The sequence below is a fragment of the Malaya genurostris genome, chromosome 1 (assembly GCF_030247185.1).
Source record: "Malaya genurostris strain Urasoe2022 chromosome 1, Malgen_1.1, whole genome shotgun sequence".
NCBI classification, from domain to species: Eukaryota; Metazoa; Arthropoda; class Insecta; order Diptera; family Culicidae; genus Malaya; species Malaya genurostris.
Genome location: NC_080570.1, coordinates 107,909,151 through 107,937,077, shown reverse-complemented (window position 1 = coordinate 107,937,077; position 27,927 = coordinate 107,909,151). Strand labels below are relative to the sequence as shown.

The 27,927-nt window shown below is 37.2% G+C and overlaps 1 protein-coding gene across 1 annotated transcript in view; it reads right to left on the bottom strand.

Moving 5' to 3' along the window:
- Positions 1–1,685: 1,685 nt before the first annotated feature.
- Positions 1,686–27,927, bottom strand: part of LOC131425349 (uncharacterized) — a 59,578-nt gene continuing 33,336 nt past the window's right edge. Inside the window, exons 3-4 of the mRNA XM_058587173.1 lie at positions 3,527–3,699; positions 1,686–1,814 (exon numbers count right to left, since the gene is read on the bottom strand). Coding sequence (XP_058443156.1) covers positions 1,686–1,814; positions 3,527–3,699 — 302 coding nt within the window. The remainder of the gene's footprint in view (positions 1,815–3,526; positions 3,700–27,927) is intronic.

Below are 27,927 nucleotides of genomic sequence, written 5' to 3'. Positions count from 1 at the left end.
GTAGCCATCTCTGAGAAAATCGAGTGACATTATTTGTCATATACCCACATACACAAACACACACACACACATTTGCTCAGTTCGTTGAGCTGAGTCTAATGGTATATGACATTCGGCCCTCCGGACCTTGGTTCAAAAGTCGGTTTTCACTGTGATTGTATGTATTGTATCTATATGAGAAAGGCAAAAATATTTTTATAGAAGTTTTAACCTGAAGATTATTCGTCTCCTCGGGCCAGAAAAAATTTCTGAGCCTGAAGGTTATCCTCCTCATTTGACCAGAAAAATTTTCTGGCCCTATGTGTGGGACTGGGGATCGAACCTAGGCAAGCTGCTGGAAAGGCGATGGGTTTTCCCACCAAGCCAGGGACGCCGCTCATGCGAAATTATTTACTAATTTTAATTTTAAACTCATCAAACTTTTACCCTCTTACCTTGTTTTCTATACTCAATGAGCTCGTATATTCAAGCTGTGCCGTTGGTGTCGTTATTAGATGGTGTTCAATGTATGATGGGGGCGTGTCCGCACATTAAGTAACAGTTGGAGACAATTACGTTTATTAATGGGTAAGTCTAAATTTAGGCTCCTACGTACAAGTAATTTCTGGAGTCAGTATTTTCATGCGGTGATTTGCATATGAAATTGGGACCCTTTTTTCTCGACCTCCAATACAGAGACAGATACGTATACGATTGACAGAAATCGTGGCTTGGGATATGTTTCAGTAATGATGTTATCGTAAATGTTTGATACTGTAAACTATCAAAATTTCCAACATATATTTGGCTATTTTTTCTGAGATGATGTAAACAAAGTAAAAGGATCTCAATGTGATATAATTTTCATGTTTGAGTTAGGCTTTGAAGTTTATGCTATATTTTTTGTACTAAATAGTTACTAAAAATTCATCTCTAAGTTATGTTGCCTAACCTAAATAACTTACTTTGATTTCATTCCTGATAATAAATAATGCATTTACTATTACTATATTGTGCAATAACGTTTCAATTTATGACTTGGCACTGATAACTACATAGTTTTAATTTCACTGCATACTTCTACTCTTCCCAACCCTGCTTCCCTCAGGCCGTATTTTTTCTTATATTCTTTTCCCGGTTATGGCACCAGGCATATTGCCATGATGTTAACCATACTGGGCATGAAATGCAATGGGAGCAGAAGGCGGCACAGGTGTATCCAATATCGGTACTGGATTATAACCGTTATACCGTTGTATAATCCACTGTGGCGCCAAATAAGGTATCAAAGTGTTCACGTTAGACCAAAAGAGATTGGATACAAATTGTCGGCAACTTACATAAATGCTTCTCACAAAATTTACGTACATGCGAAAACTAGCAGTCATAACATTTGACATTAACGCAAAAGACTGCGTTAAATATGTCCAAATAGGTGGCGCTAACGGTCCCAGAGCTCCTAGTCGACCTGGGTGTGCCGTCAGATCGGTAATGTATCCATTATGTAGATATAAGGGATGTTGTTGAAATTGTGGAGAAGGTATGTAATGTTCTTGTTGATGCTGGTTCCAAAGTTGATAAAATTCTGGAGCGGGATTGGGAGCCGCAGGATGTGTAATAGTTTCTGGGTGCTTAGACCAGCTAGATAGCTTCATAAATCTTCTCTCAATATGATTAGGTTTTTCTCTACGATTTATACTTAACTGCTATTCTATCGGTGGCGAATTACGAGGGCCAAATGTTGACTCCCGGTCGTAGAACACGCCGGGCGAATGCGGTGAGTGATGTGGGTCGATGGTGTGATAAAGTCCGTAGTGTACGCCAGCCGACGCTACCTGTGATAGTGAAATAAACATTAAAGGTTAATCCTGAGCATTCTCGATCTCAGTATTATAATCAAAATTCTAAATGAAAAAAGGTATTTTATCATAAGCATTATAAAGTTCTGTTGATGTCCTGATCACTGTAGTTGATCAGAACCAATTGTTTATTTTTATCTTGATTATAATATGGCACAAGCATTGAGTGAAAATAAAATTACAGGGTTGTGAATAAGATACTATCTAACAAAATGATACAACATTGAAGTTCAACATTGACGGCCAGATATTAATCATTTGCTCTTGATATGATTTTAATCAGATTAATTTTCTTCAAGCTCGTATCCCATCTAAACAAAAGTTGGGATAAAAGACACTAATTTGGCTTAAGAAGCTAACAAAGTTCATAAATAACATTCTAAGCAGACTGTTCTTAAGGTAATTATCGATCATTGAAAGTTCGTGCTACGCAATCGAACGAGTTTCTCAGCAGCTTCTTGGAAACATTCATTTTCATTTTATAAGGTTTATTTAGACCCGATTTTAACCTAGTTATGGTCTTTCGACGTTGGAAACATTGTTCAGCTTCTATGCAGCGAGAAAGTTCACGCGGAACTTGTTCGGTAGTTTCGAGCTCTCAAAAGTTCCAAGTATACTTTTAAGCTGCAAGAAAGTGGATGTTTTTGAGTAATTGTGAAAATTTTGGTTGCTTGGGATTGGTACACCCAAAACATTTGTAAGAACGTTGTACTTATAACATCTATTTTCGACCCAAGATGCATTGTGAGATATTTGAAGAAAATCGTTAAATCTAATGTAGTTCATAAAACCTGTTTTGTTTTATGAACTACATTAGATCAGAATAATGTCAAAATAATGTTTTTATCCACGTTTTGAACCGATTACTCGTGATTACTTTTTTACCAGAATTGTGAATATTACAAGAATTCACAATTCTGGTAAAAAAGTAATCACGAGTAATTTCAGTTAACAGGATTTTCATCGGAGAAGCTAAATCTAAAGCAAACAGGAGCTCACAATGACAACCCACATGGTTACCAGAAATCGGTGTTAGAAGCCGTTTTAAAATCAAAAGTGACAGCTTCCGTTTAATCAATATTCTTCGGAACTCATTTCAATATGGATATTTTCGAGACAGATTTGATTAATAGATACCGAAAGGTGATGTTTGAGACCGTACCAAAAAGCCAGATATCGATTTTCGGTGAGCTCAACTTTAAGGAGTAGTTGTCAAAGAGGGCAACGATCGACTCTAGTCTGGCTATTTATCGGGATAAACACCAAATCAAGTGTGCGGCCTAAAACAATGCTTTTAAATTTATGTAACCTTCGTATCACAAGAACACAAGGAAGCTCAACAAAATTAGATTTGAGTGAACATCGAGCTATGGAAATGCCCAGTTCCCATTAGTATATTGAATGGATAATTCTCTGTGGAGAAGAAAATCCATCTACGTATGTCGGAATCATCGGATTCGATTGTCATATGAAACTGAGTTTCCTGGGAAGGACAAAAATTTAATATAGTCGAAAGATTTCTATACCCTACTTATATACGACGGATAAAAGGTCAATAATTCGGGTAGAAAATAAAATTTTGACGCATGGGCAATATTCTCACATTTCAAAAGAATGCTCGGTGCGAGTGCCTGTGTCAAGATGCAATTAAACTTTTCTGAAAGCAAACATACTTACAGCAGTCTTACCCTTTTCAGTCCGTTGATCGACGCCAGCAGCAGAGCAAGTTTCGCCATCAAGAACGCCTTTCCGCTGAGTGCCGCCAGAAATTGGAATCCTATGGGAATCACAAACATTCCGAAAACCGTGACACCGAAAATCATCATTGGAATCATCTGTTGCCGGTGGCGACGATGGCGGCCTGAGAATGCATGTGTGAAAAATAATACAAAAGAAAGGAATAAACTTGAAGTTCACATTACGATCTTTTGCATGTTAGTCAATAAGTGGACCAGATTTAGATAGAAGTGGTACTTGGTGCAAACAATAGGTATCGAGAGATAGGTTATTGCGAAACCAAATCAATTTCAATTGTACTGCTATTCCTTATAGTTACATGATGCTTCCGAAGAATAATTTCCATTTTCTCGTTAAGTAATTAATATCCACTGGAATACTTTACGTTTTCTTCCAACCCACGTGACAATAAGAGACGTATATTCGATTCTAATATAACTGTACTCTAAGAAAATATTCCTGTGCAAAATTAAAGAACAATTTCCCACATATAGCCTTGAATCAAATTTAAAAGAATGAATGTTAATAAATTAAATAATCAGACGATCAGTTTGGACGATTAAATTTGTATATGGCATTATCAAAGGGACACAATCTGCTGAACTGGATGAGCAAACTTACACGGCTCTGTTTCATTGTTTGAACTAGAAAGCATTTGACGTATTTTGGTTTTTAGTGATGGGCTACATCCATTCTCGAAAATGTGGCAGAGAGAAACGTTTGTTCAGCTAATATGTTGGTACTATGATACAAATCGCGATAATTGAGATTCCGTGTTGCTAAAAATTTTATTATCTGCGTTTAGATGTCGTATCATGAGCGCTTATCGTGCAAACGCAATAAAAGGCTATGTCCATTAAATACACCAATGTCGTTGACGTCATGTTGACGTCAGATATGTTGTGATAATGTAATGAATGCGGAAATGTGGAATTACTAGAATTGAAAAAAGTGAAGAAAAACATAACATAATTATAACAGTTTGACAAAATATTTGTAGCTCCTTTCTATTTAATTATTCATGCAAATATAGTATAAAAACATCGATTGCTATTATCACAGTGATATTATAAAAAAAGATAAACTGAAACATCGACGTGTTAGACAAACAATTCCACCATCTAATATTATTTACACTCACATTAAGGATGGAACATAAATAGTAGAATTAAATTAATCCTAATATCATACAATTTAAAATTTCTGCTCCTTCAAAAATGTAACGACTGTATAAGAAACAATCCAGAGATTCGCTTGAGAATTAGTGAAACTATCTCATTCAATTTATTCAATTTAGTAAACTGATAAATTTTGGCCATTTAAAAAAGGTTATCGGCAGCCCAAAAAACTTCGTTTAAAATGGTAAAATATAAGTAAAGACTGCAATTATTCAAAGAAAAAACGGAATTCATTCTTTTCGAAGGGGTTTTGGACAAAAGACTGCATTGGTTCTCTTGGCTGATGATTTGGATGGTGGCGCCTTTGGTGTTGATTTGGCCAGTCTTCCACCGGCTTCGCGGGATTGAATACGTCGCTGCAGATGTAGTCATATTTATTGGCTTCTTATCCACTAAGCAATGTTTAATGGCATTTATCAGTGCATTAAAGCTCATTTTCCTTGACTTGGACGATGTGTTTGAAGTCGCCATGGTTAACAGAACCAGAGAACCAAAGTTTTTACTTACATGACGGATGTGTTGAAGCCGTCAAGTTGTCCACGTGTTGCATATCACTAGGGGTGCCAGGTAATACAATAAGTTTAGCTAGCAAAAACAAAAACTACAAGGATCAGCCCCATGGGGTTGTTCGAGCCATTGATGTGGAACAAGGTAACCAAAATTTCTAATGATCGACATTTTCAATTAATTGTCACACTTTTGAATCCGCAAATGCAGGAGAGTCTGCTTAGATTGATCTTTATTAGAAACCAATACCGAACACGCGAACCCAGAATATAGACTCTATTTGTCGTGATTTGTATTTGTTTTGTAGCCGACGAAATTACATCAATAGCCCAAATGTATGCAATTTTATGTTTGTACATGTTTGCGATATGGATATCGATATTTAAGCTTCTCTTCGCCAAGCTTGTGTTCAAGTTTTGTATGCAAGCAGTTATTTTTATAGCGTTTCTCTACCATTACTACCATTCTGCGATTTCGATTAAAGTGATAAACTTTTTCTCATCATCAATCGAGTTCATCTTATATAAATTAGAAATTAATCTTATGCACTCAAAATTTACCCTGGGGTAGTTGTCAATTTCTTAGGCGAAACGACATAACATGGAATTTCATCCGATCTTGCATAACACAAGATCAGAGCATACCAGTTCCCGCATAGCGTTTTGGCTACCTGGGCAGTCATGGCCACCAGACGGCTACCAAAATTGATTCAGTGACGATTGTCAAATCCAATTTGACAAAACAAAGTCGCCTGTATCTAAGTTAGCCGAGCGTTTTCATCTTCTCACCTTCGCTTAAAATGTCAAAGATTTCAATGTGGAAAAATCCTGGTGGATACGGTTGTATCGTTTGAGTTGTATATCTGGCAGCGGTGAGGCAGTCGGTCACCAGAATGTCTGCCAGCTATATATTTCCAGCTGGCAGCGTTTAGTCAGCCATCTGGCAGCCATGCGTATGCGGGTTAAAGCTTCAAATTGTTTTATGGCACTTTTTGTCTTGCTGTCTAGCATCAACCTACCTTTAGCATGCTACCCGAAGGACTGAATTAGGGATGGGTATCGATACTGCGATACTTCAAGGTATCGAAACTTAAGCCTAAAGTATCGATTTTTTAGGATCGATACTGTGCAAAGTGGTATCGCGTGGTATCGATATTATCATATTATTATATGAAGCTCGCATGGTACGGTTTTGAGTAATCGGCATCCGGACGACGACATCTCAAGCGAGGCTCGTTCTGAAATGAAGGCTTTTTTTACTAGAAACCCGGTACCAAGAATTTGCAACCCTCTGCATTCATGGGAATCGATTTGCCATCAGTTCCCTCATTTGTTTCAATTAGCAAATAATTTTTTGCAGTATTGGAGACCTCAGTATCCGCACGCCATTAACCGGGTGACGAAAGTTGTCTTCTGACGTCTGAACACTTTCAACGAGTGTTCTTACCTAGTTTGGATAACGAATTTTGATTTTTATTGAAGAAACAGACTGAATGAACCAAGATGTAAAATGATACCGTTAACCGTCTATAACTTGAAAGATGAACAAAGGATCTCAAAACCAATCATCAGCGTTTTGGCTCTTTAGGGAGGTTCTCCGTTTGAGACTAGGTTAATCAAAATCGACCTAGCTTGTATTTTCGATCGATACCGATACCGATACCAAGTATCGATATTTTTTCCTACAGTATCGATACCGATACCTGAAAAGACAAAACGGTATCGCGATACCAAGTATCGATACTTTACCTCTCGATACCCATCCCTAGACTGAAACGTTAGCTATAATTTTGCTTATATTTATAGCTTCGTGTGCTTCCAACAGTTTCGTTTTTGCATCGATTGACCAATCAGAGCGATGCTTTCCCTTTGATATATAGCTTACTCCTTCAAAACCGTCGACTATGGCAGGGAAATCCGGTATGCCGGAGATTTTTTGCAGACATAATAGGACACTGCTAGATATTAATCAACATTTCAATGATATGCAATTAAAAATACATGGCTATGAACATTCAAATCAATACGTAGAAATATTTCCAATCAAATGGTGACATAATATTAATAATTGATACAAAATTGACTGAGCTGTAATTGTTTAAAACCTGACCACATTTCTACGTGTATTTTTCTTGAGTTTCTAATTTGCACCCCTATATAGAAAACAAAAATGTGTTCCACATTAAAAGATCGTGCCAATTTTCAAGTCTTTAATTTTTGACGAATGTCTGCAAACAATCGAAGTTTCAAAAGTGTGTAAAAAGCCTTTAGACGAAAAAAAGGTTTACATGCTAGCTAAGACATTTGATAATTTACAGACAAATTTGTAGACTTGGCATCTCTGCATATCATTGACAATTTTTCGTGATTTGTCGAAGAAATGGGGTGCGTGATTTGTCGAAGAAATGGGGAAATCGGCAGACATTTTGAAAATGACGAAAAAAAACTTCGGTTGCGAAAATTTTGACAGCATCCGGTATTAAATCACGGAATAGATCGATTTCACCTCATAAATATTCAATCCACTCACCTTTTCGATTGATGCTTTTCAATTTATGATACTATAAAAAACGTGTTTAATCCACCTAGCAGTGAGATGATACCTTTTTTTATCAATTCGCATGTGTTTTTTGCATGAATATTCTTCGGTGTTTAAGTTTTCATGACATTATTTTAATGACCGTCGTTTTAAGCGACAATTTGAGATTTTAATTACTCATTACTCTGTAATGTCGAAACTGCAAATCGGATCGAATTTAAATCTAGAAGTGTGATAATCGATTAAAGATGCCATGATATGTAAGTTCCACTTTAGAGTTTACGGTAATTTAAGGTACTTCCAGAGCCGGTATTCAGGAACCAGCATAACCCAAACCGATTCGTATGGCCATATGACGAATAAATTACAACAGTTTTGAGTCCAACTTTGAATCTTCTCGGGATGGTCATCTTCTATATCGCTTTGAATTTTAAAAATTCATCATCATGTAATTCGCGAACCGGAAGTCATAATTGGATAAAATTAATTAATTTTGTATATTTTAATTTGAATTTTTGTTTCTGATATTTGATTAGGCTTTTTTTAGAAAACGAATGAGCTTTGAGAAACGATTTTATACTGGAACCGGAATTCTAAAATCGGTATGGCCGAAGTCAGATAAATTCACCTGAATAGCTGTATAGTTTACATTTGTTTCAAAATATTTGAAAATCAGAGAAGACATCTTTGAGAAATCATAGCACGAATTAAATTTTTAGGTGCCTTCTGAATCGACAACTGAATACCACTAAAACTGAAAAAAGTTAATTTTTTTATCGGCTATCCAAATCTGCTAACCCGATAAACCTGATTAATTTATGTGAAATAGACATATTTATACTCATCACCCTGTATATCCGAAATCGGAAGCTGGATCTGACTGAAGAGCAAGATGTTTTATAGAATCTTAAAACTTTTCATTTAAATCTTAGATCTGTTCAGCCATCTACGAGAAGAATGAGTTACACAATTATGATTCCGTTTCACATATCATCCTGTAGTTCCGGAACCAGAGGTCGGAACCAAACATAATTCAGGAACTTTGTTTGGGAGCATACGACTTTTCGTATGAATCTGAATTTGTAGAAAAGAAATTTTCCGAGAAAATTGAGTGAAATTATTTGTCACACACGCATTTGCTGATCTCGACGAACTGATTCGAATGGTATGTGGATATTATGTTCTTCCAGCATTTATTCCTGTAAGTACTTTAAAACAATATAATTAAAAAAATTCTGCCATCATCTGGTTTATATATGTCATATTCGAACAATTATGTTGCCAAAAACGAGCCGTGCTAAAATCGGTCCGAGGCTAAATGTCATGGAAAAGGATGCTGTACACAGTCTTTTTGGTACTTAGAAACAATTGTATGTAACAGAATAGAAAATCGTGTTTTCCGTTGCTCCCAAGCATTGCTTTGTCATACAGCGCTCAAAACTCCTACTGCTGGAATAGGGGGAAAAGTCGTTTACACAAAAATTTCGATATCTCCGTTAAAAATGGACGGATTTTAACAATCTATGGCTTGTTGGATAGGTATTATCGTGCGGAATCTAAGTCTGAAAACATATTCTGTTTTCAAGGTCAATTGTGACAGATACTGTCAAAAAACTGAAAATTTTGACATAAAACTTCGTATAACTCAAAAGGTAAACATCCGATCTCAAAACCATTCAATAGCGTTTTGGGTGACGGGGAGACCTTTCATTTGGAACTAGTTTGATCAAAATCGGCCCAGCCATCTCTGAGATCTCGACCTCTTAGTTGACAACACACATACAGACACACACACATACACACACACACACACACACACACACACACACACACACAGACATTTGCTCAGTTCGTCGAGCTGAATCGATTGGTATATGTCATTCGGCCCTCCGGGCCTTGGAAAAATTTTCGAAAGTTTGAGCGAATTCTATACCTATTTTTTATATATATAAAAAAAGGTAAAAAGTCATAAAAAATTTTTGTGTTGATTTTCATGCATTTAAAATTTGTTTTCAGCGCAGAAAAAGGACAAGCGTCTGTTTGCTTTGGTATTCGGCACAAAAAGAACGTGCTGCTATTACACACACATGACATTTGTCGAAATGACGCTATCTGCTTTTTGTCAACACAACAGACATAAAGCCTCCTCTTCTTTTGGATCAACAGATGACAATCATCCAAATGGTACATTTTCTTTAAATTTTGTATTTCTAAAATAACTAAAACTAATTAGATAGTACCCCGAGAAATAAGCGAATCGAAAAATTTATTGTTGGATCACTTTAATGCGTTGGATATCGTTTTAACGTTATTATAACTTATTTCTTGACAACTTTCTTGAGAAAACATTATTTCTATAATTTGTTTACGTAATCTCAACTTCCAGAGAATGTAATTATTCAAAAAATTCCCATTACGTCAATAACTCAACTAATCAGATAAAAAAAAAATAATCCGAGAATCGAAAATCAAATATGTAGAAAATTTATAAATTCAGTAGTAGTCAATCGACCATTCATGTGAAGTTTACAAAAATCGATTAAGTCAATTCTAAGAATTCGACGTGAATTCTGGACTCTTCTGTCTGTTACTTCCGGAATCGAAAATCAAAGACCAGTATATCCGGAGGACAGATAACAGATATACATATTTGAACAAAAATTTGCAAAAATCTGGGAACATTTTAAAGTTGCCAAACGTTGAGAATAAGGAGTTCACACCCGCCTCCTACTCGACTGTTCGCCGCAATTTTGCTAAATGTTTCACTTTGTTCCGGAGCAATAATAAAGTTCTCTTGACTATAAAACTTATTATTATTATTATTATGTTGCTTTATTTACCCTCGGTTTTTAACCTTACGGTCATTCACCGAGGTACTATAAAACAAATTTTCTGGATAAGATCAAAATAAAACCAAAATTAGTTTGTGTTTGACCTACAGCAAAACAAAAATATAGCGTGATGTGATTGCAGTACCTGAAGTAGCGTTGATAGCGGCGACATCTGCAAATGTTCGCGTTCATACCTATGCGAACCTGTATATCTGCTATCTGTGGCCGGAGTAGGATTATTTGGGCTGTGAATCGTTTTGCGAATAGGTTTAACATTTGGTTAAAATCTGATAGTCGAGTAGTTATTTTATTCGTTGTCAAACATAATCCTATTCGAGAGCGTAGTTGTTTTTAGCAGCTGGAAAGTGATTTTCCGATATTTGAAAAATATCGTGAAATCTTTTAAAAATTCTCTGCAATGTAAATTGCTTCCATATCCGCTAGGGAAAACATTCCAAGATAAAGTATGAATATATTGTCTATTGAAATAAGTTTTACTCGAGATTTTTCTTACGCCATCTGTATTGCAATGATTATACTACTTGTTAATTACAGTTTCTGCTTTAAAAGGTTTTATATTTGCTTGTAGTGTAAAGAGAAAATAGTGGATAAGATAAGTGGAAATCATTTGTTTTTGCCTTTCTCTATAGAAAGGTATTAGAATTGCTGGAAAAACCGACTTTCGAACGGAGCCTCGGAGACCCATAGTGTTATATACCATTCGACTCAGCTCGACGAGATCGGAAAATGTCTGTGTGTGTGTGTGTGTGTGTGTATGTGTGTGTGTGTGTATGTGTGTGTGTGTGTATGTGTGTGCACTTTTCGAAGATATTTGAACGCGCTCAATTTTCTCAGAGATGGCTCAACCGATTTTAACAAACTTAGGCTCGTTTGAAAGCTACTATCGGGGCATTGATCAAGTTCGAAGATAAAATGGCTGTGACTTTTGGTTCCGGAGATATGATTGTATAAGTGACGTAACCGACAAAAAGCGTTGTATTTGAACGCGCTCAATTTTCTCAGAGATGGCTGAACCGATTTGAACAAACTTGGACTCGTTTGAAAGCTACTGGCGGGCCATTGATCAAGTTCGAAGATCAAATGGCTGTGACTTTTGGTTCCGGAGATATGATTGTATAAGTGACGTAATCGACAAAAAGCGTTGTATTTGAACGCGCTCAATTTTCTCAGAGATGGCTGATCCGATTTTAACAAACTTGGGCTCGTTTGAAAGCTACTGTCGGGCCGTTGATCAAGTTCGAAGATCAAATGGTTGTGACTTTTGGTTCCAGATATATGATGGTATAAGTGACGTAACCGACAAAACACGTTGATTTTTACCGCTCTTGTATATATAAGGGTGCCAAAATTTTGGGATCAACTCTATTTTCGTAAAGTTCTAGTGCTCAAAAGTTTAAGCACCTCGAAAAAAGCCTTCATGCAAAATTTGACCTAAATCGGACATGCTTAAGGGGTGCTGCCCGGTGGTAAAGGTTTGACAATTATCGATCTTGAAAAAGCACCATAGGGGGGAGTACATGAAATTTCCAAAATCGAAAATTTTTTTTGATGCCAAAACTCTTAAAACTGCATAAAACATCGAAATTTAGTGTCATCTCAAAAAAAAATTTTTTTGAAAAAATCAACTTTCTGGGACTTAGAAAAATTTTCATATTTTTTCTAAGTCCCAAAAAGTCGATTTTTTCCAAAAAATTTTTTTTCGAGATGACACTAAATCTCGACGTTTCATGCAATTCTAAGCCTTTTGGCATCAAAATTTTTTTTTCGATTTTGAAAATTTCATGTACTCCCCCCTATGGTGATTTTTCAAGATATATGAAAATTTCACTAAGTGGACTAAGAAGGCTTTTTGCCTTTCTCTATAGAAAGGTATTAGAATTGCTGGAAAAACCGACTTTCGAACGGAGCCTCGGAGACCCATAGTGTTATATACCATTCGACTCAGCTCGACGAGATCGGAAAATGTCTGTGTGTGTGTGTGTGTGTGTATGTGTGTGTGTGTATGTGTGTGTGTGTGTATGTGTGTGCACTTTTCGAAGATATTTGAACGCGCTCAATTTTCTCAGAGATGGCTCAACCGATTTTAACAAACTTAGGCTCGTTTGAAAGCTACTATCGGGGCATTGATCAAGTTCGAAGATAAAATGGCTGTGACTTTTGGTTCCGGAGATATGATTGTATAAGTGACGTAACCGACAAAAAGCGTTGTATTTGAACGCGCTCAATTTTCTCAGAGATGGCTGAACCGATTTGAACAAACTTGGACTCGTTTGAAAGCTACTGGCGGGCCATTGATCAAGTTCGAAGATCAAATGGCTGTGACTTTTGGTTCCGGAGATATGATTGTATAAGTGACGTAATCGACAAAAAGCGTTGTATTTGAACGCGCTCAATTTTCTCAGAGATGGCTGATCCGATTTTAACAAACTTGGGCTCGTTTGAAAGCTACTGTCGGGCCGTTGATCAAGTTCGAAGATCAAATGGTTGTGACTTTTGGTTCCAGATATATGATGGTATAAGTGACGTAACCGACAAAACACGTTGATTTTTACCGCTCTTGTATATATAAGGGTGCCAAAATTTTGGGATCAACTCTATTTTCGTAAAGTTCTAGTGCTCAAAAGTTTAAGCACCTCGAAAAAAGCCTTCATGCAAAATTTGACCTAAATCGGACATGCTTAAGGGGTGCTGCCCGGTGGTAAAGGTTTGACAATTATCGATCTTGAAAAAGCACCATAGGGGGGAGTACATGAAATTTCCAAAATCGAAAATTTTTTTTGATGCCAAAACTCTTAAAACTGCATAAAACATCGAAATTTAGTGTCATCTCAAAAAAAATTTTTTTTGAAAAAATCAACTTTCTGGGACTTAGAAAAATTTTCATATTTTTTCTAAGTCCCAAAAAGTCGATTTTTTCCAAAAAATTTTTTTTCGAGATGACACTAAATCTCGACGTTTCATGCAATTCTAAGCCTTTTGGCATCAAAATTTTTTTTTCGATTTTGAAAATTTCATGTACTCCCCCCTATGGTGATTTTTCAAGATATATGAAAATTTCACTAAGTGGACTAAGAAGGCTTTTTGCCTTTCTCTATAGAAAGGTATTAGAATTGCTGGAAAAACCGACTTTCGAACGGAGCCTCGGAGACCCATAGTGTTATATACCATTCGACTCAGCTCGACGAGATCGGAAAATGTCTGTGTGTGTGTGTGTGTGTGTGTATGTGTGTGTGTGTGTATGTGTGTGTGTGTGTATGTGTGTGCACTTTTCGAAGATATTTGAACGCGCTCAATTTTCTCAGAGATGGCTCAACCGATTTTAACAAACTTAGGCTCGTTTGAAAGCTACTATCGGGGCATTGATCAAGTTCGAAGATAAAATGGCTGTGACTTTTGGTTCCGGAGATATGATTGTATAAGTGACGTAACCGACAAAAAGCGTTGTATTTGAACGCGCTCAATTTTCTCAGAGATGGCTGAACCGATTTGAACAAACTTGGACTCGTTTGAAAGCTACTGGCGGGCCATTGATCAAGTTCGAAGATCAAATGGCTGTGACTTTTGGTTCCGGAGATATGATTGTATAAGTGACGTAATCGACAAAAAGCGTTGTATTTGAACGCGCTCAATTTTCTCAGAGATGGCTGATCCGATTTTAACAAACTTGGGCTCGTTTGAAAGCTACTGTCGGGCCGTTGATCAAGTTCGAAGATCAAATGGTTGTGACTTTTGGTTCCAGATATATGATGGTATAAGTGACGTAACCGACAAAACACGTTGATTTTTACCGCTCTTGTATATATAAGGGTGCCAAAATTTTGGGATCAACTCTATTTTCGTAAAGTTCTAGTGCTCAAAAGTTTAAGCACCTCGAAAAAAGCCTTCATGCAAAATTTGACCTAAATCGGACATGCTTAAGGGGTGCTGCCCGGTGGTAAAGGTTTGACAATTATCGATCTTGAAAAAGCACCATAGGGGGGAGTACATGAAATTTCCAAAATCGAAAATTTTTTTTGATGCCAAAACTCTTAAAACTGCATAAAACATCGAAATTTAGTGTCATCTCAAAAAAAAATTTTTTTGAAAAAATCAACTTTCTGGGACTTAGAAAAATTTTCATATTTTTTCTAAGTCCCAAAAAGTCGATTTTTTCCAAAAAATTTTTTTTCGAGATGACACTAAATCTCGACGTTTCATGCAATTCTAAGCCTTTTGGCATCAAAATTTTTTTTTCGATTTTGAAAATTTCATGTACTCCCCCCTATGGTGATTTTTCAAGATATATGAAAATTTCACTAAGTGGACTAAGAAGGCTTTTTGCCTTTCTCTATAGAAAGGTATTAGAATTGCTGGAAAAACCGACTTTCGAACGGAGCCTCGGAGACCCATAGTGTTATATACCATTCGACTCAGCTCGACGAGATCGGAAAATGTCTGTGTGTGTGTGTGTGTGTGTGTATGTGTGTGTGTGTGTATGTGTGTGTGTGTGTATGTGTGTGCACTTTTCGAAGATATTTGAACGCGCTCAATTTTCTCAGAGATGGCTCAACCGATTTTAACAAACTTAGGCTCGTTTGAAAGCTACTATCGGGGCATTGATCAAGTTCGAAGATAAAATGGCTGTGACTTTTGGTTCCGGAGATATGATTGTATAAGTGACGTAACCGACAAAAAGCGTTGTATTTGAACGCGCTCAATTTTCTCAGAGATGGCTGAACCGATTTGAACAAACTTGGACTCGTTTGAAAGCTACTGGCGGGCCATTGATCAAGTTCGAAGATCAAATGGCTGTGACTTTTGGTTCCGGAGATATGATTGTATAAGTGACGTAATCGACAAAAAGCGTTGTATTTGAACGCGCTCAATTTTCTCAGAGATGGCTGATCCGATTTTAACAAACTTGGGCTCGTTTGAAAGCTACTGTCGGGCCGTTGATCAAGTTCGAAGATCAAATGGTTGTGACTTTTGGTTCCAGATATATGATGGTATAAGTGACGTAACCGACAAAACACGTTGATTTTTACCGCTCTTGTATATATAAGGGTGCCAAAATTTTGGGATCAACTCTATTTTCGTAAAGTTCTAGTGCTCAAAAGTTTAAGCACCTCGAAAAAAGCCTTCATGCAAAATTTGACCTAAATCGGACATGCTTAAGGGGTGCTGCCCGGTGGTAAAGGTTTGACAATTATCGATCTTGAAAAAGCACCATAGGGGGGAGTACATGAAATTTCCAAAATCGAAAATTTTTTTTGATGCCAAAACTCTTAAAACTGCATAAAACATCGAAATTTAGTGTCATCTCAAAAAAAAATTTTTTTGAAAAAATCAACTTTCTGGGACTTAGAAAAATTTTCATATTTTTTCTAAGTCCCAAAAAGTCGATTTTTTCCAAAAAATTTTTTTTCGAGATGACACTAAATCTCGACGTTTCATGCAATTCTAAGCCTTTTGGCATCAAAATTTTTTTTTCGATTTTGAAAATTTCATGTACTCCCCCCTATGGTGATTTTTCAAGATATATGAAAATTTCACTAAGTGGACTAAGAAGGCTTTTTGCCTTTCTCTATAGAAAGGTATTAGAATTGCTGGAAAAACCGACTTTCGAACGGAGCCTCGGAGACCCATAGTGTTATATACCATTCGACTCAGCTCGACGAGATCGGAAAATGTCTGTGTGTGTGTGTGTGTGTGTGTGTGTGTATGTGTGTGTGTGTGTGTATGTGTGTGTGTGTATGTGTGTGCACTTTTCGAAGATATTTGAACGCGCTCAATTTTCTCAGAGATGGCTCAACCGATTTTAACAAACTTAGGCTCGTTTGAAAGCTACTATCGGGGCATTGATCAAGTTCGAAGATAAAATGGCTGTGACTTTTGGTTCCGGAGATATGATTGTATAAGTGACGTAACCGACAAAAAGCGTTGTATTTGAACGCGCTCAATTTTCTCAGAGATGGCTGAACCGATTTGAACAAACTTGGACTCGTTTGAAAGCTACTGGCGGGCCATTGATCAAGTTCGAAGATCAAATGGCTGTGACTTTTGGTTCCGGAGATATGATTGTATAAGTGACGTAATCGACAAAAAGCGTTGTATTTGAACGCGCTCAATTTTCTCAGAGATGGCTGATCCGATTTTAACAAACTTGGGCTCGTTTGAAAGCTACTGTCGGGCCGTTGATCAAGTTCGAAGATCAAATGGTTGTGACTTTTGGTTCCAGATATATGATGGTATAAGTGACGTAACCGACAAAACACGTTGATTTTTACCGCTCTTGTATATATAAGGGTGCCAAAATTTTGGGATCAACTCTATTTTCGTAAAGTTCTAGTGCTCAAAAGTTTAAGCACCTCGAAAAAAGCCTTCATGCAAAATTTGACCTAAATCGGACATGCTTAAGGGGTGCTGCCCGGTGGTAAAGGTTTGACAATTATCGATCTTGAAAAAGCACCATAGGGGGGAGTACATGAAATTTCCAAAATCGAAAATTTTTTTTGATGCCAAAACTCTTAAAACTGCATAAAACATCGAAATTTAGTGTCATCTCAAAAAAAAATTTTTTTGAAAAAATCAACTTTCTGGGACTTAGAAAAATTTTCATATTTTTTCTAAGTCCCAAAAAGTCGATTTTTTCCAAAAAATTTTTTTTCGAGATGACACTAAATCTCGACGTTTCATGCAATTCTAAGCCTTTTGGCATCAAAATTTTTTTTTCGATTTTGAAAATTTCATGTACTCCCCCCTATGGTGATTTTTCAAGATATATGAAAATTTCACTAAGTGGACTAAGAAGGCTTTTTGCCTTTCTCTATAGAAAGGTATTAGAATTGCTGGAAAAACCGACTTTCGAACGGAGCCTCGGAGACCCATAGTGTTATATACCATTCGACTCAGCTCGACGAGATCGGAAAATGTCTGTGTGTGTGTGTGTGTGTGTGTGTGTGTGTATGTGTGTGTGTGTGTGTGTATGTGTGTGTGTGTATGTGTGTGCACTTTTCGAAGATATTTGAACGCGCTCAATTTTCTCAGAGATGGCTCAACCGATTTTAACAAACTTAGGCTCGTTTGAAAGCTACTATCGGGGCATTGATCAAGTTCGAAGATAAAATGGCTGTGACTTTTGGTTCCGGAGATATGATTGTATAAGTGACGTAACCGACAAAAAGCGTTGTATTTGAACGCGCTCAATTTTCTCAGAGATGGCTGAACCGATTTGAACAAACTTGGACTCGTTTGAAAGCTACTGGCGGGCCATTGATCAAGTTCGAAGATCAAATGGCTGTGACTTTTGGTTCCGGAGATATGATTGTATAAGTGACGTAATCGACAAAAAGCGTTGTATTTGAACGCGCTCAATTTTCTCAGAGATGGCTGATCCGATTTTAACAAACTTGGGCTCGTTTGAAAGCTACTGTCGGGCCGTTGATCAAGTTCGAAGATCAAATGGTTGTGACTTTTGGTTCCAGATATATGATGGTATAAGTGACGTAACCGACAAAACACGTTGATTTTTACCGCTCTTGTATATATAAGGGTGCCAAAATTTTGGGATCAACTCTATTTTCGTAAAGTTCTAGTGCTCAAAAGTTTAAGCACCTCGAAAAAAGCCTTCATGCAAAATTTGACCTAAATCGGACATGCTTAAGGGGTGCTGCCCGGTGGTAAAGGTTTGACAATTATCGATCTTGAAAAAGCACCATAGGGGGGAGTACATGAAATTTCCAAAATCGAAAATTTTTTTTGATGCCAAAACTCTTAAAACTGCATAAAACATCGAAATTTAGTGTCATCTCAAAAAAAAATTTTTTTGAAAAAATCAACTTTCTGGGACTTAGAAAAATTTTCATATTTTTTCTAAGTCCCAAAAAGTCGATTTTTTCCAAAAAATTTTTTTTCGAGATGACACTAAATCTCGACGTTTCATGCAATTCTAAGCCTTTTGGCATCAAAATTTTTTTTTCGATTTTGAAAATTTCATGTACTCCCCCCTATGGTGATTTTTCAAGATATATGAAAATTTCACTAAGTGGACTAAGAAGGCTTTTTGCCTTTCTTTATAGAAAGGTATTAGAATTGCTGGAAAAACCGACTTTCGAACGGAGCCTCGGAGACCCATAGTGTTATATACCATTCGACTCAGCTCGACGAGATCGGAAAATGTCTGTGTGTGTGTGTGTGTGTGTGTGTGTGTGTGTATGTGTGTGTGTGTGTATGTGTGTGTGTGTATGTGTGTGCACTTTTCGAAGATATTTGAACGCGCTCAATTTTCTCAGAGATGGCTCAACCGATTTTAACAAACTTAGGCTCGTTTGAAAGCTACTATCGGGGCATTGATCAAGTTCGAAGATAAAATGGCTGTGACTTTTGGTTCCGGAGATATGATTGTATAAGTGACGTAACCGACAAAAAGCGTTGTATTTGAACGCGCTCAATTTTCTCAGAGATGGCTGAACCGATTTGAACAAACTTGGACTCGTTTGAAAGCTACTGGCGGGCCATTGATCAAGTTCGAAGATCAAATGGCTGTGACTTTTGGTTCCGGAGATATGATTGTATAAGTGACGTAATCGACAAAAAGCGTTGTATTTGAACGCGCTCAATTTTCTCAGAGATGGCTGATCCGATTTTAACAAACTTGGGCTCGTTTGAAAGCTACTGTCGGGCCGTTGATCAAGTTCGAAGATCAAATGGTTGTGACTTTTGGTTCCAGATATATGATGGTATAAGTGACGTAACCGACAAAACACGTTGATTTTTACCGCTCTTGTATATATAAGGGTGCCAAAATTTTGGGATCAACTCTATTTTCGTAAAGTTCTAGTGCTCAAAAGTTTAAGCACCTCGAAAAAAGCCTTCATGCAAAATTTGACCTAAATCGGACATGCTTAAGGGGTGCTGCCCGGTGGTAAAGGTTTGACAATTATCGATCTTGAAAAAGCACCATAGGGGGGAGTACATGAAATTTCCAAAATCGAAAATTTTTTTTGATGCCAAAACTCTTAAAACTGCATAAAACATCGAAATTTAGTGTCATCTCAAAAAAAAATTTTTTTGAAAAAATCAACTTTCTGGGACTTAGAAAAATTTTCATATTTTTTCTAAGTCCCAAAAAGTCGATTTTTTCCAAAAAATTTTTTTTCGAGATGACACTAAATCTCGACGTTTCATGCAATTCTAAGCCTTTTGGCATCAAAATTTTTTTTTCGATTTTGAAAATTTCATGTACTCCCCCCTATGGTGATTTTTCAAGATATATGAAAATTTCACTAAGTGGACTAAGAAGGCTTTTTGCCTTTCTCTATAGAAAGGTATTAGAATTGCTGGAAAAACCGACTTTCGAACGGAGCCTCGGAGACCCATAGTGTTATATACCATTCGACTCAGCTCGACGAGATCGGAAAATGTCTGTGTGTGTGTGTGTGTGTGTGTATGTGTGTGTGTGTATGTGTGTGTGTGTATGTGTGTGCACTTTTCGAAGATATTTGAACGCGCTCAATTTTCTCAGAGATGGCTCAACCGATTTTAACAAACTTAGGCTCGTTTGAAAGCTACTATCGGGGCATTGATCAAGTTCGAAGATAAAATGGCTGTGACTTTTGGTTCCGGAGATATGATTGTATAAGTGACGTAACCGACAAAAAGCGTTGTATTTGAACGCGCTCAATTTTCTCAGAGATGGCTGAACCGATTTGAACAAACTTGGACTCGTTTGAAAGCTACTGGCGGGCCATTGATCAAGTTCGAAGATCAAATGGCTGTGACTTTTGGTTCCGGAGATATGATTGTATAAGTGACGTAATCGACAAAAAGCGTTGTATTTGAACGCGCTCAATTTTCTCAGAGATGGCTGATCCGATTTTAACAAACTTGGGCTCGTTTGAAAGCTACTGTCGGGCCGTTGATCAAGTTCGAAGATCAAATGGTTGTGACTTTTGGTTCCAGATATATGATGGTATAAGTGACGTAACCGACAAAACACGTTGATTTTTACCGCTCTTGTATATATAAGGGTGCCAAAATTTTGGGATCAACTCTATTTTCGTAAAGTTCTAGTGCTCAAAAGTTTAAGCACCTCGAAAAAAGCCTTCATGCAAAATTTGACCTAAATCGGACATGCTTAAGGGGTGCTGCCCGGTGGTAAAGGTTTGACAATTATCGATCTTGAAAAAGCACCATAGGGGGGAGTACATGAAATTTCCAAAATCGAAAATTTTTTTTGATGCCAAAACTCTTAAAACTGCATAAAACATCGAAATTTAGTGTCATCTCAAAAAAAAATTTTTTTGAAAAAATCAACTTTCTGGGACTTAGAAAAATTTTCATATTTTTTCTAAGTCCCAAAAAGTCGATTTTTTCCAAAAAATTTTTTTTCGAGATGACACTAAATCTCGACGTTTCATGCAATTCTAAGCCTTTTGGCATCAAAATTTTTTTTTCGATTTTGAAAATTTCATGTACTCCCCCCTATGGTGATTTTTCAAGATATATGAAAATTTCACTAAGTGGACTAAGAAGGCTTTTTGCCTTTCTCTATAGAAAGGTATTAGAATTGCTGGAAAAACCGACTTTCGAACGGAGCCTCGGAGACCCATAGTGTTATATACCATTCGACTCAGCTCGACGAGATCGGAAAATGTCTGTGTGTGTGTGTGTGTGTGTGTGTGTATGTGTGTGTGTGTATGTGTGTGTGTGTGTATGTGTGTGCACTTTTCGAAGATATTTGAACGCGCTCAATTTTCTCAGAGATGGCTCAACCGATTTTAACAAACTTAGGCTCGTTTGAAAGCTACTATCGGGGCATTGATCAAGTTCGAAGATAAAATGGCTGTGACTTTTGGTTCCGGAGATATGATTGTATAAGTGACGTAACCGACAAAAAGCGTTGTATTTGAACGCGCTCAATTTTCTCAGAGATGGCTGAACCGATTTGAACAAACTTGGACTCGTTTGAAAGCTACTGGCGGGCCATTGATCAAGTTCGAAGATCAAATGGCTGTGACTTTTGGTTCCGGAGATATGATTGTATAAGTGACGTAATCGACAAAAAGCGTTGTATTTGAACGCGCTCAATTTTCTCAGAGATGGCTGATCCGATTTTAACAAACTTGGGCTCGTTTGAAAGCTACTGTCGGGCCGTTGATCAAGTTCGAAGATCAAATGGTTGTGACTTTTGGTTCCAGATATATGATGGTATAAGTGACGTAACCGACAAAACACGTTGATTTTTACCGCTCTTGTATATATAAGGGTGCCAAAATTTTGGGATCAACTCTATTTTCGTAAAATTCTAGTGCTCAAAAGTTTAAGCACCTCGAAAAAAGCCTTCATGCAAAATTTGACCTAAATCGGACATGCTTAAGGGGTGCTGCCCGGTGGTAAAGGTTTGACAATTATCGATCTTGAAAAAGCACCATAGGGGGGAGTACATGAAATTTCCAAAATCGAAAATTTTTTTTGATGCCAAAACTCTTAAAACTGCATAAAACATCGAAATTTAGTGTCATCTCAAAAAAAAATTTTTTTGAAAAAATCAACTTTCTGGGACTTAGAAAAATTTTCATATTTTTTCTAAGTCCCAAAAAGTCGATTTTTTCCAAAAAATTTTTTTTCGAGATGACACTAAATCTCGACGTTTCATGCAATTCTAAGCCTTTTGGCATCAAAATTTTTTTTTCGATTTTGAAAATTTCATGTACTCCCTATGGTGATTTTTCAAGATATATGAAAATTTCACTAAGTGGACTAAGAAGGCTTTTTGCCTTTCTCTATAGAAAGGTATTAGAATTGCTGGAAAAACCGACTTTCGAACGGAGCCTCGGAGACCCATAGTGTTATATACCATTCGACTCAGCTCGACGAGATCGGAAAATGTCTGTGTGTGTGTGTGTGTGTGTGTGTGTATGTGTGTGTGTGTATGTGTGTGTGTGTGTGTATGTGTGTGCACTTTTCGAAGATATTTGAACGCGCTCAATTTTCTCAGAGATGGCTCAACCGATTTTAACAAACTTAGGCTCGTTTGAAAGCTACTATCGGGGCATTGATCAAGTTCGAAGATAAAATGGCTGTGACTTTTGGTTCCGGAGATATGATTGTATAAGTGACGTAACCGACAAAAAGCGTTGTATTTGAACGCGCTCAATTTTCTCAGAGATGGCTGAACCGATTTGAACAAACTTGGACTCGTTTGAAAGCTACTGGCGGGCCATTGATCAAGTTCGAAGATCAAATGGCTGTGACTTTTGGTTCCGGAGATATGATTGTATAAGTGACGTAATCGACAAAAAGCGTTGTATTTGAACGCGCTCAATTTTCTCAGAGATGGCTGATCCGATTTTAACAAACTTGGGCTCGTTTGAAAGCTACTGTCGGGCCGTTGATCAAGTTCGAAGATCAAATGGTTGTGACTTTTGGTTCCAGATATATGATGGTATAAGTGACGTAACCGACAAAACACGTTGATTTTTACCGCTCTTGTATATATAAGGGTGCCAAAATTTTGGGATCAACTCTATTTTCGTAAAATTCTAGTGCTCAAAAGTTTAAGCACCTCGAAAAAAGCCTTCATGCAAAATTTGACCTAAATCGGACATGCTTAAGGGGTGCTGCCCGGTGGTAAAGGTTTGACAATTATCGATCTTGAAAAAGCACCATAGGGGGGAGTACATGAAATTTCCAAAATCGAAAATTTTTTTTGATGCCAAAACTCTTAAAACTGCATAAAACATCGAAATTTAGTGTCATCTCAAAAAAAAATTTTTTTGAAAAAATCAACTTTCTGGGACTTAGAAAAATTTTCATATTTTTTCTAAGTCCCAAAAAGTCGATTTTTTCCAAAAAATTTTTTTTCGAGATGACACTAAATCTCGACGTTTCATGCAATTCTAAGCCTTTTGGCATCAAAATTTTTTTTTCGATTTTGAAAATTTCATGTACTCCCCCCTATGGTGATTTTTCAAGATATATGAAAATTTCACTAAGTGGACTAAGAAGGCTTTTTGCCTTTCTCTATAGAAAGGTATTAGAATTGCTGGAAAAACCGACTTTCGAACGGAGCCTCGGAGACCCATAGTGTTATATACCATTCGACTCAGCTCGACGAGATCGGAAAATGTCTGTGTGTGTGTGTGTGTGTGTGTGTGTGTGTGTGTGTATGTGTGTGTGTGTATGTGTGTGTGTGTGTATGTGTGTGCACTTTTCGAAGATATTTGAACGCGCTCAATTTTCTCAGAGATGGCTCAACCGATTTTAACAAACTTAGGCTCGTTTGAAAGCTACTATCGGGGCATTGATCAAGTTCGAAGATAAAATGGCTGTGACTTTTGGTTCCGGAGATATGATTGTATAAGTGACGTAACCGACAAAAAGCGTTGTATTTGAACGCGCTCAATTTTCTCAGAGATGGCTGAACCGATTTGAACAAACTTGGACTCGTTTGAAAGCTACTGGCGGGCCATTGATCAAGTTCGAAGATCAAATGGCTGTGACTTTTGGTTCCGGAGATATGATTGTATAAGTGACGTAATCGACAAAAAGCGTTGTATTTGAACGCGCTCAATTTTCTCAGAGATGGCTGATCCGATTTTAACAAACTTGGGCTCGTTTGAAAGCTACTGTCGGGCCGTTGATCAAGTTCGAAGATCAAATGGTTGTGACTTTTGGTTCCAGATATATGATGGTATAAGTGACGTAACCGACAAAACACGTTGATTTTTACCGCTCTTGTATATATAAGGGTGCCAAAATTTTGGGATCAACTCTATTTTCGTAAAGTTCTAGTGCTCAAAAGTTTAAGCACCTCGAAAAAAGCCTTCATGCAAAATTTGACCTAAATCGGACATGCTTAAGGGGTGCTGCCCGGTGGTAAAGGTTTGACAATTATCGATCTTGAAAAAGCACCATAGGGGGGAGTACATGAAATTTCCAAAATCGAAAATTTTTTTTGATGCCAAAACTCTTAAAACTGCATAAAACATCGAAATTTAGTGTCATCTCAAAAAAAAATTTTTTTGAAAAAATCAACTTTCTGGGACTTAGAAAAATTTTCATATTTTTTCTAAGTCCCAAAAAGTCGATTTTTTCCAAAAAATTTTTTTTCGAGATGACACTAAATCTCGACGTTTCATGCAATTCTAAGCCTTTTGGCATCAAAATTTTTTTTTCGATTTTGAAAATTTCATGTACTCCCCCCTATGGTGATTTTTCAAGATATATGAAAATTTCACTAAGTGGACTAAGAAGGCTTTTTGCCTTTCTCTATAGAAAGGTATTAGAATTGCTGGAAAAACCGACTTTCGAACGGAGCCTCGGAGACCCATAGTGTTATATACCATTCGACTCAGCTCGACGAGATCGGAAAATGTCTGTGTGTGTGTGTGTGTGTGTGTGTATGTGTGTGTGTGTGTATGTGTGTGTGTGTATGTGTGTGCACTTTTCGAAGATATTTGAACGCGCTCAATTTTCTCAGAGATGGCTCAACCGATTTTAACAAACTTAGGCTCGTTTGAAAGCTACTATCGGGGCATTGATCAAGTTCGAAGATAAAATGGCTGTGACTTTTGGTTCCGGAGATATGATTGTATAAGTGACGTAACCGACAAAAAGCGTTGTATTTGAACGCGCTCAATTTTCTCAGAGATGGCTGAACCGATTTGAACAAACTTGGACTCGTTTGAAAGCTACTGGCGGGCCATTGATCAAGTTCGAAGATCAAATGGCTGTGACTTTTGGTTCCGGAGATATGATTGTATAAGTGACGTAATCGACAAAAAGCGTTGTATTTGAACGCGCTCAATTTTCTCAGAGATGGCTGATCCGATTTTAACAAACTTGGGCTCGTTTGAAAGCTACTGTCGGGCCGTTGATCAAGTTCGAAGATCAAATGGTTGTGACTTTTGGTTCCAGATATATGATGGTATAAGTGACGTAACCGACAAAACACGTTGATTTTTACCGCTCTTGTATATATAAGGGTGCCAAAATTTTGGGATCAACTCTATTTTCGTAAAATTCTAGTGCTCAAAAGTTTAAGCACCTCGAAAAAAGCCTTCATGCAAAATTTGACCTAAATCGGACATGCTTAAGGGGTGCTGCCCGGTGGTAAAGGTTTGACAATTATCGATCTTGAAAAAGCACCATAGGGGGGAGTACATGAAATTTCCAAAATCGAAAATTTTTTTTGATGCCAAAACTCTTAAAACTGCATAAAACATCGAAATTTAGTGTCATCTCAAAAAAAAATTTTTTTGAAAAAATCAACTTTCTGGGACTTAGAAAAATTTTCATATTTTTTCTAAGTCCCAAAAAGTCGATTTTTTCCAAAAAATTTTTTTTCGAGATGACACTAAATCTCGACGTTTCATGCAATTCTAAGCCTTTTGGCATCAAAATTTTTTTTTCGATTTTGAAAATTTCATGTACTCCCCCCTATGGTGATTTTTCAAGATATATGAAAATTTCACTAAGTGGACTAAGAAGGCTTTTTGCCTTTCTCTATAGAAAGGTATTAGAATTGCTGGAAAAACCGACTTTCGAACGGAGCCTCGGAGACCCATAGTGTTATATACCATTCGACTCAGCTCGACGAGATCGGAAAATGTCTGTGTGTGTGTGTGTGTGTGTGTGTGTGTGTGTGTGTGTGTGTGTGTGTATGTGTGTGTGTGTGTATGTGTGTGTGTGTGTGTATGTGTGTGCACTTTTCGAAGATATTTGAACGCGCTCAATTTTCTCAGAGATGGCTCAACCGATTTTAACAAACTTAGGCTCGTTTGAAAGCTACTATCGGGGCATTGATCAAGTTCGAAGATAAAATGGCTGTGACTTTTGGTTCCGGAGATATGATTGTATAAGTGACGTAACCGACAAAAAGCGTTGTATTTGAACGCGCTCAATTTTCTCAGAGATGGCTGAACCGATTTGAACAAACTTGGACTCGTTTGAAAGCTACTGGCGGGCCATTGATCAAGTTCGAAGATCAAATGGCTGTGACTTTTGGTTCCGGAGATATGATTGTATAAGTGACGTAATCGACAAAAAGCGTTGTATTTGAACGCGCTCAATTTTCTCAGAGATGGCTGATCCGATTTTAACAAACTTGGGCTCGTTTGAAAGCTACTGTCGGGCCGTTGATCAAGTTCGAAGATCAAATGGTTGTGACTTTTGGTTCCAGATATATGATGGTATAAGTGACGTAACCGACAAAACACGTTGATTTTTACCGCTCTTGTATATATAAGGGTGCCAAAATTTTGGGATCAACTCTATTTTCGTAAAGTTCTAGTGCTCAAAAGTTTAAGCACCTCGAAAAAAGCCTTCATGCAAAATTTGACCTAAATCGGACATGCTTAAGGGGTGCTGCCCGGTGGTAAAGGTTTGACAATTATCGATCTTGAAAAAGCACCATAGGGGGGAGTACATGAAATTTCCAAAATCGAAAATTTTTTTTGATGCCAAAACTCTTAAAACTGCATAAAACATCGAAATTTAGTGTCATCTCAAAAAAAAATTTTTTTGAAAAAATCAACTTTCTGGGACTTAGAAAAATTTTCATATTTTTTCTAAGTCCCAAAAAGTCGATTTTTTCCAAAAAATTTTTTTTCGAGATGACACTAAATCTCGACGTTTCATGCAATTCTAAGCCTTTTGGCATCAAAATTTTTTTTTCGATTTTGAAAATTTCATGTACTCCCCCCTATGGTGATTTTTCAAGATATATGAAAATTTCACTAAGTGGACTAAGAAGGCTTTTTGCCTTTCTCTATAGAAAGGTATTAGAATTGCTGGAAAAACCGACTTTCGAACGGAGCCTCGGAGACCCATAGTGTTATATACCATTCGACTCAGCTCGACGAGATCGGAAAATGTCTGTGTGTGTGTGTGTGTGTGTGTGTGTGTGTGTGTGTATGTGTGTGTGTGTATGTGTGTGTGTGTGTGTATGTGTGTGCACTTTTCGAAGATATTTGAACGCGCTCAATTTTCTCAGAGATGGCTCAACCGATTTTAACAAACTTAGGCTCGTTTGAAAGCTACTATCGGGGCATTGATCAAGTTCGAAGATAAAATGGCTGTGACTTTTGGTTCCGGAGATATGATTGTATAAGTGACGTAACCGACAAAAAGCGTTGTATTTGAACGCGCTCAATTTTCTCAGAGATGGCTGAACCGATTTGAACAAACTTGGACTCGTTTGAAAGCTACTGGCGGGCCATTGATCAAGTTCGAAGATCAAATGGCTGTGACTTTTGGTTCCGGAGATATGATTGTATAAGTGACGTAATCGACAAA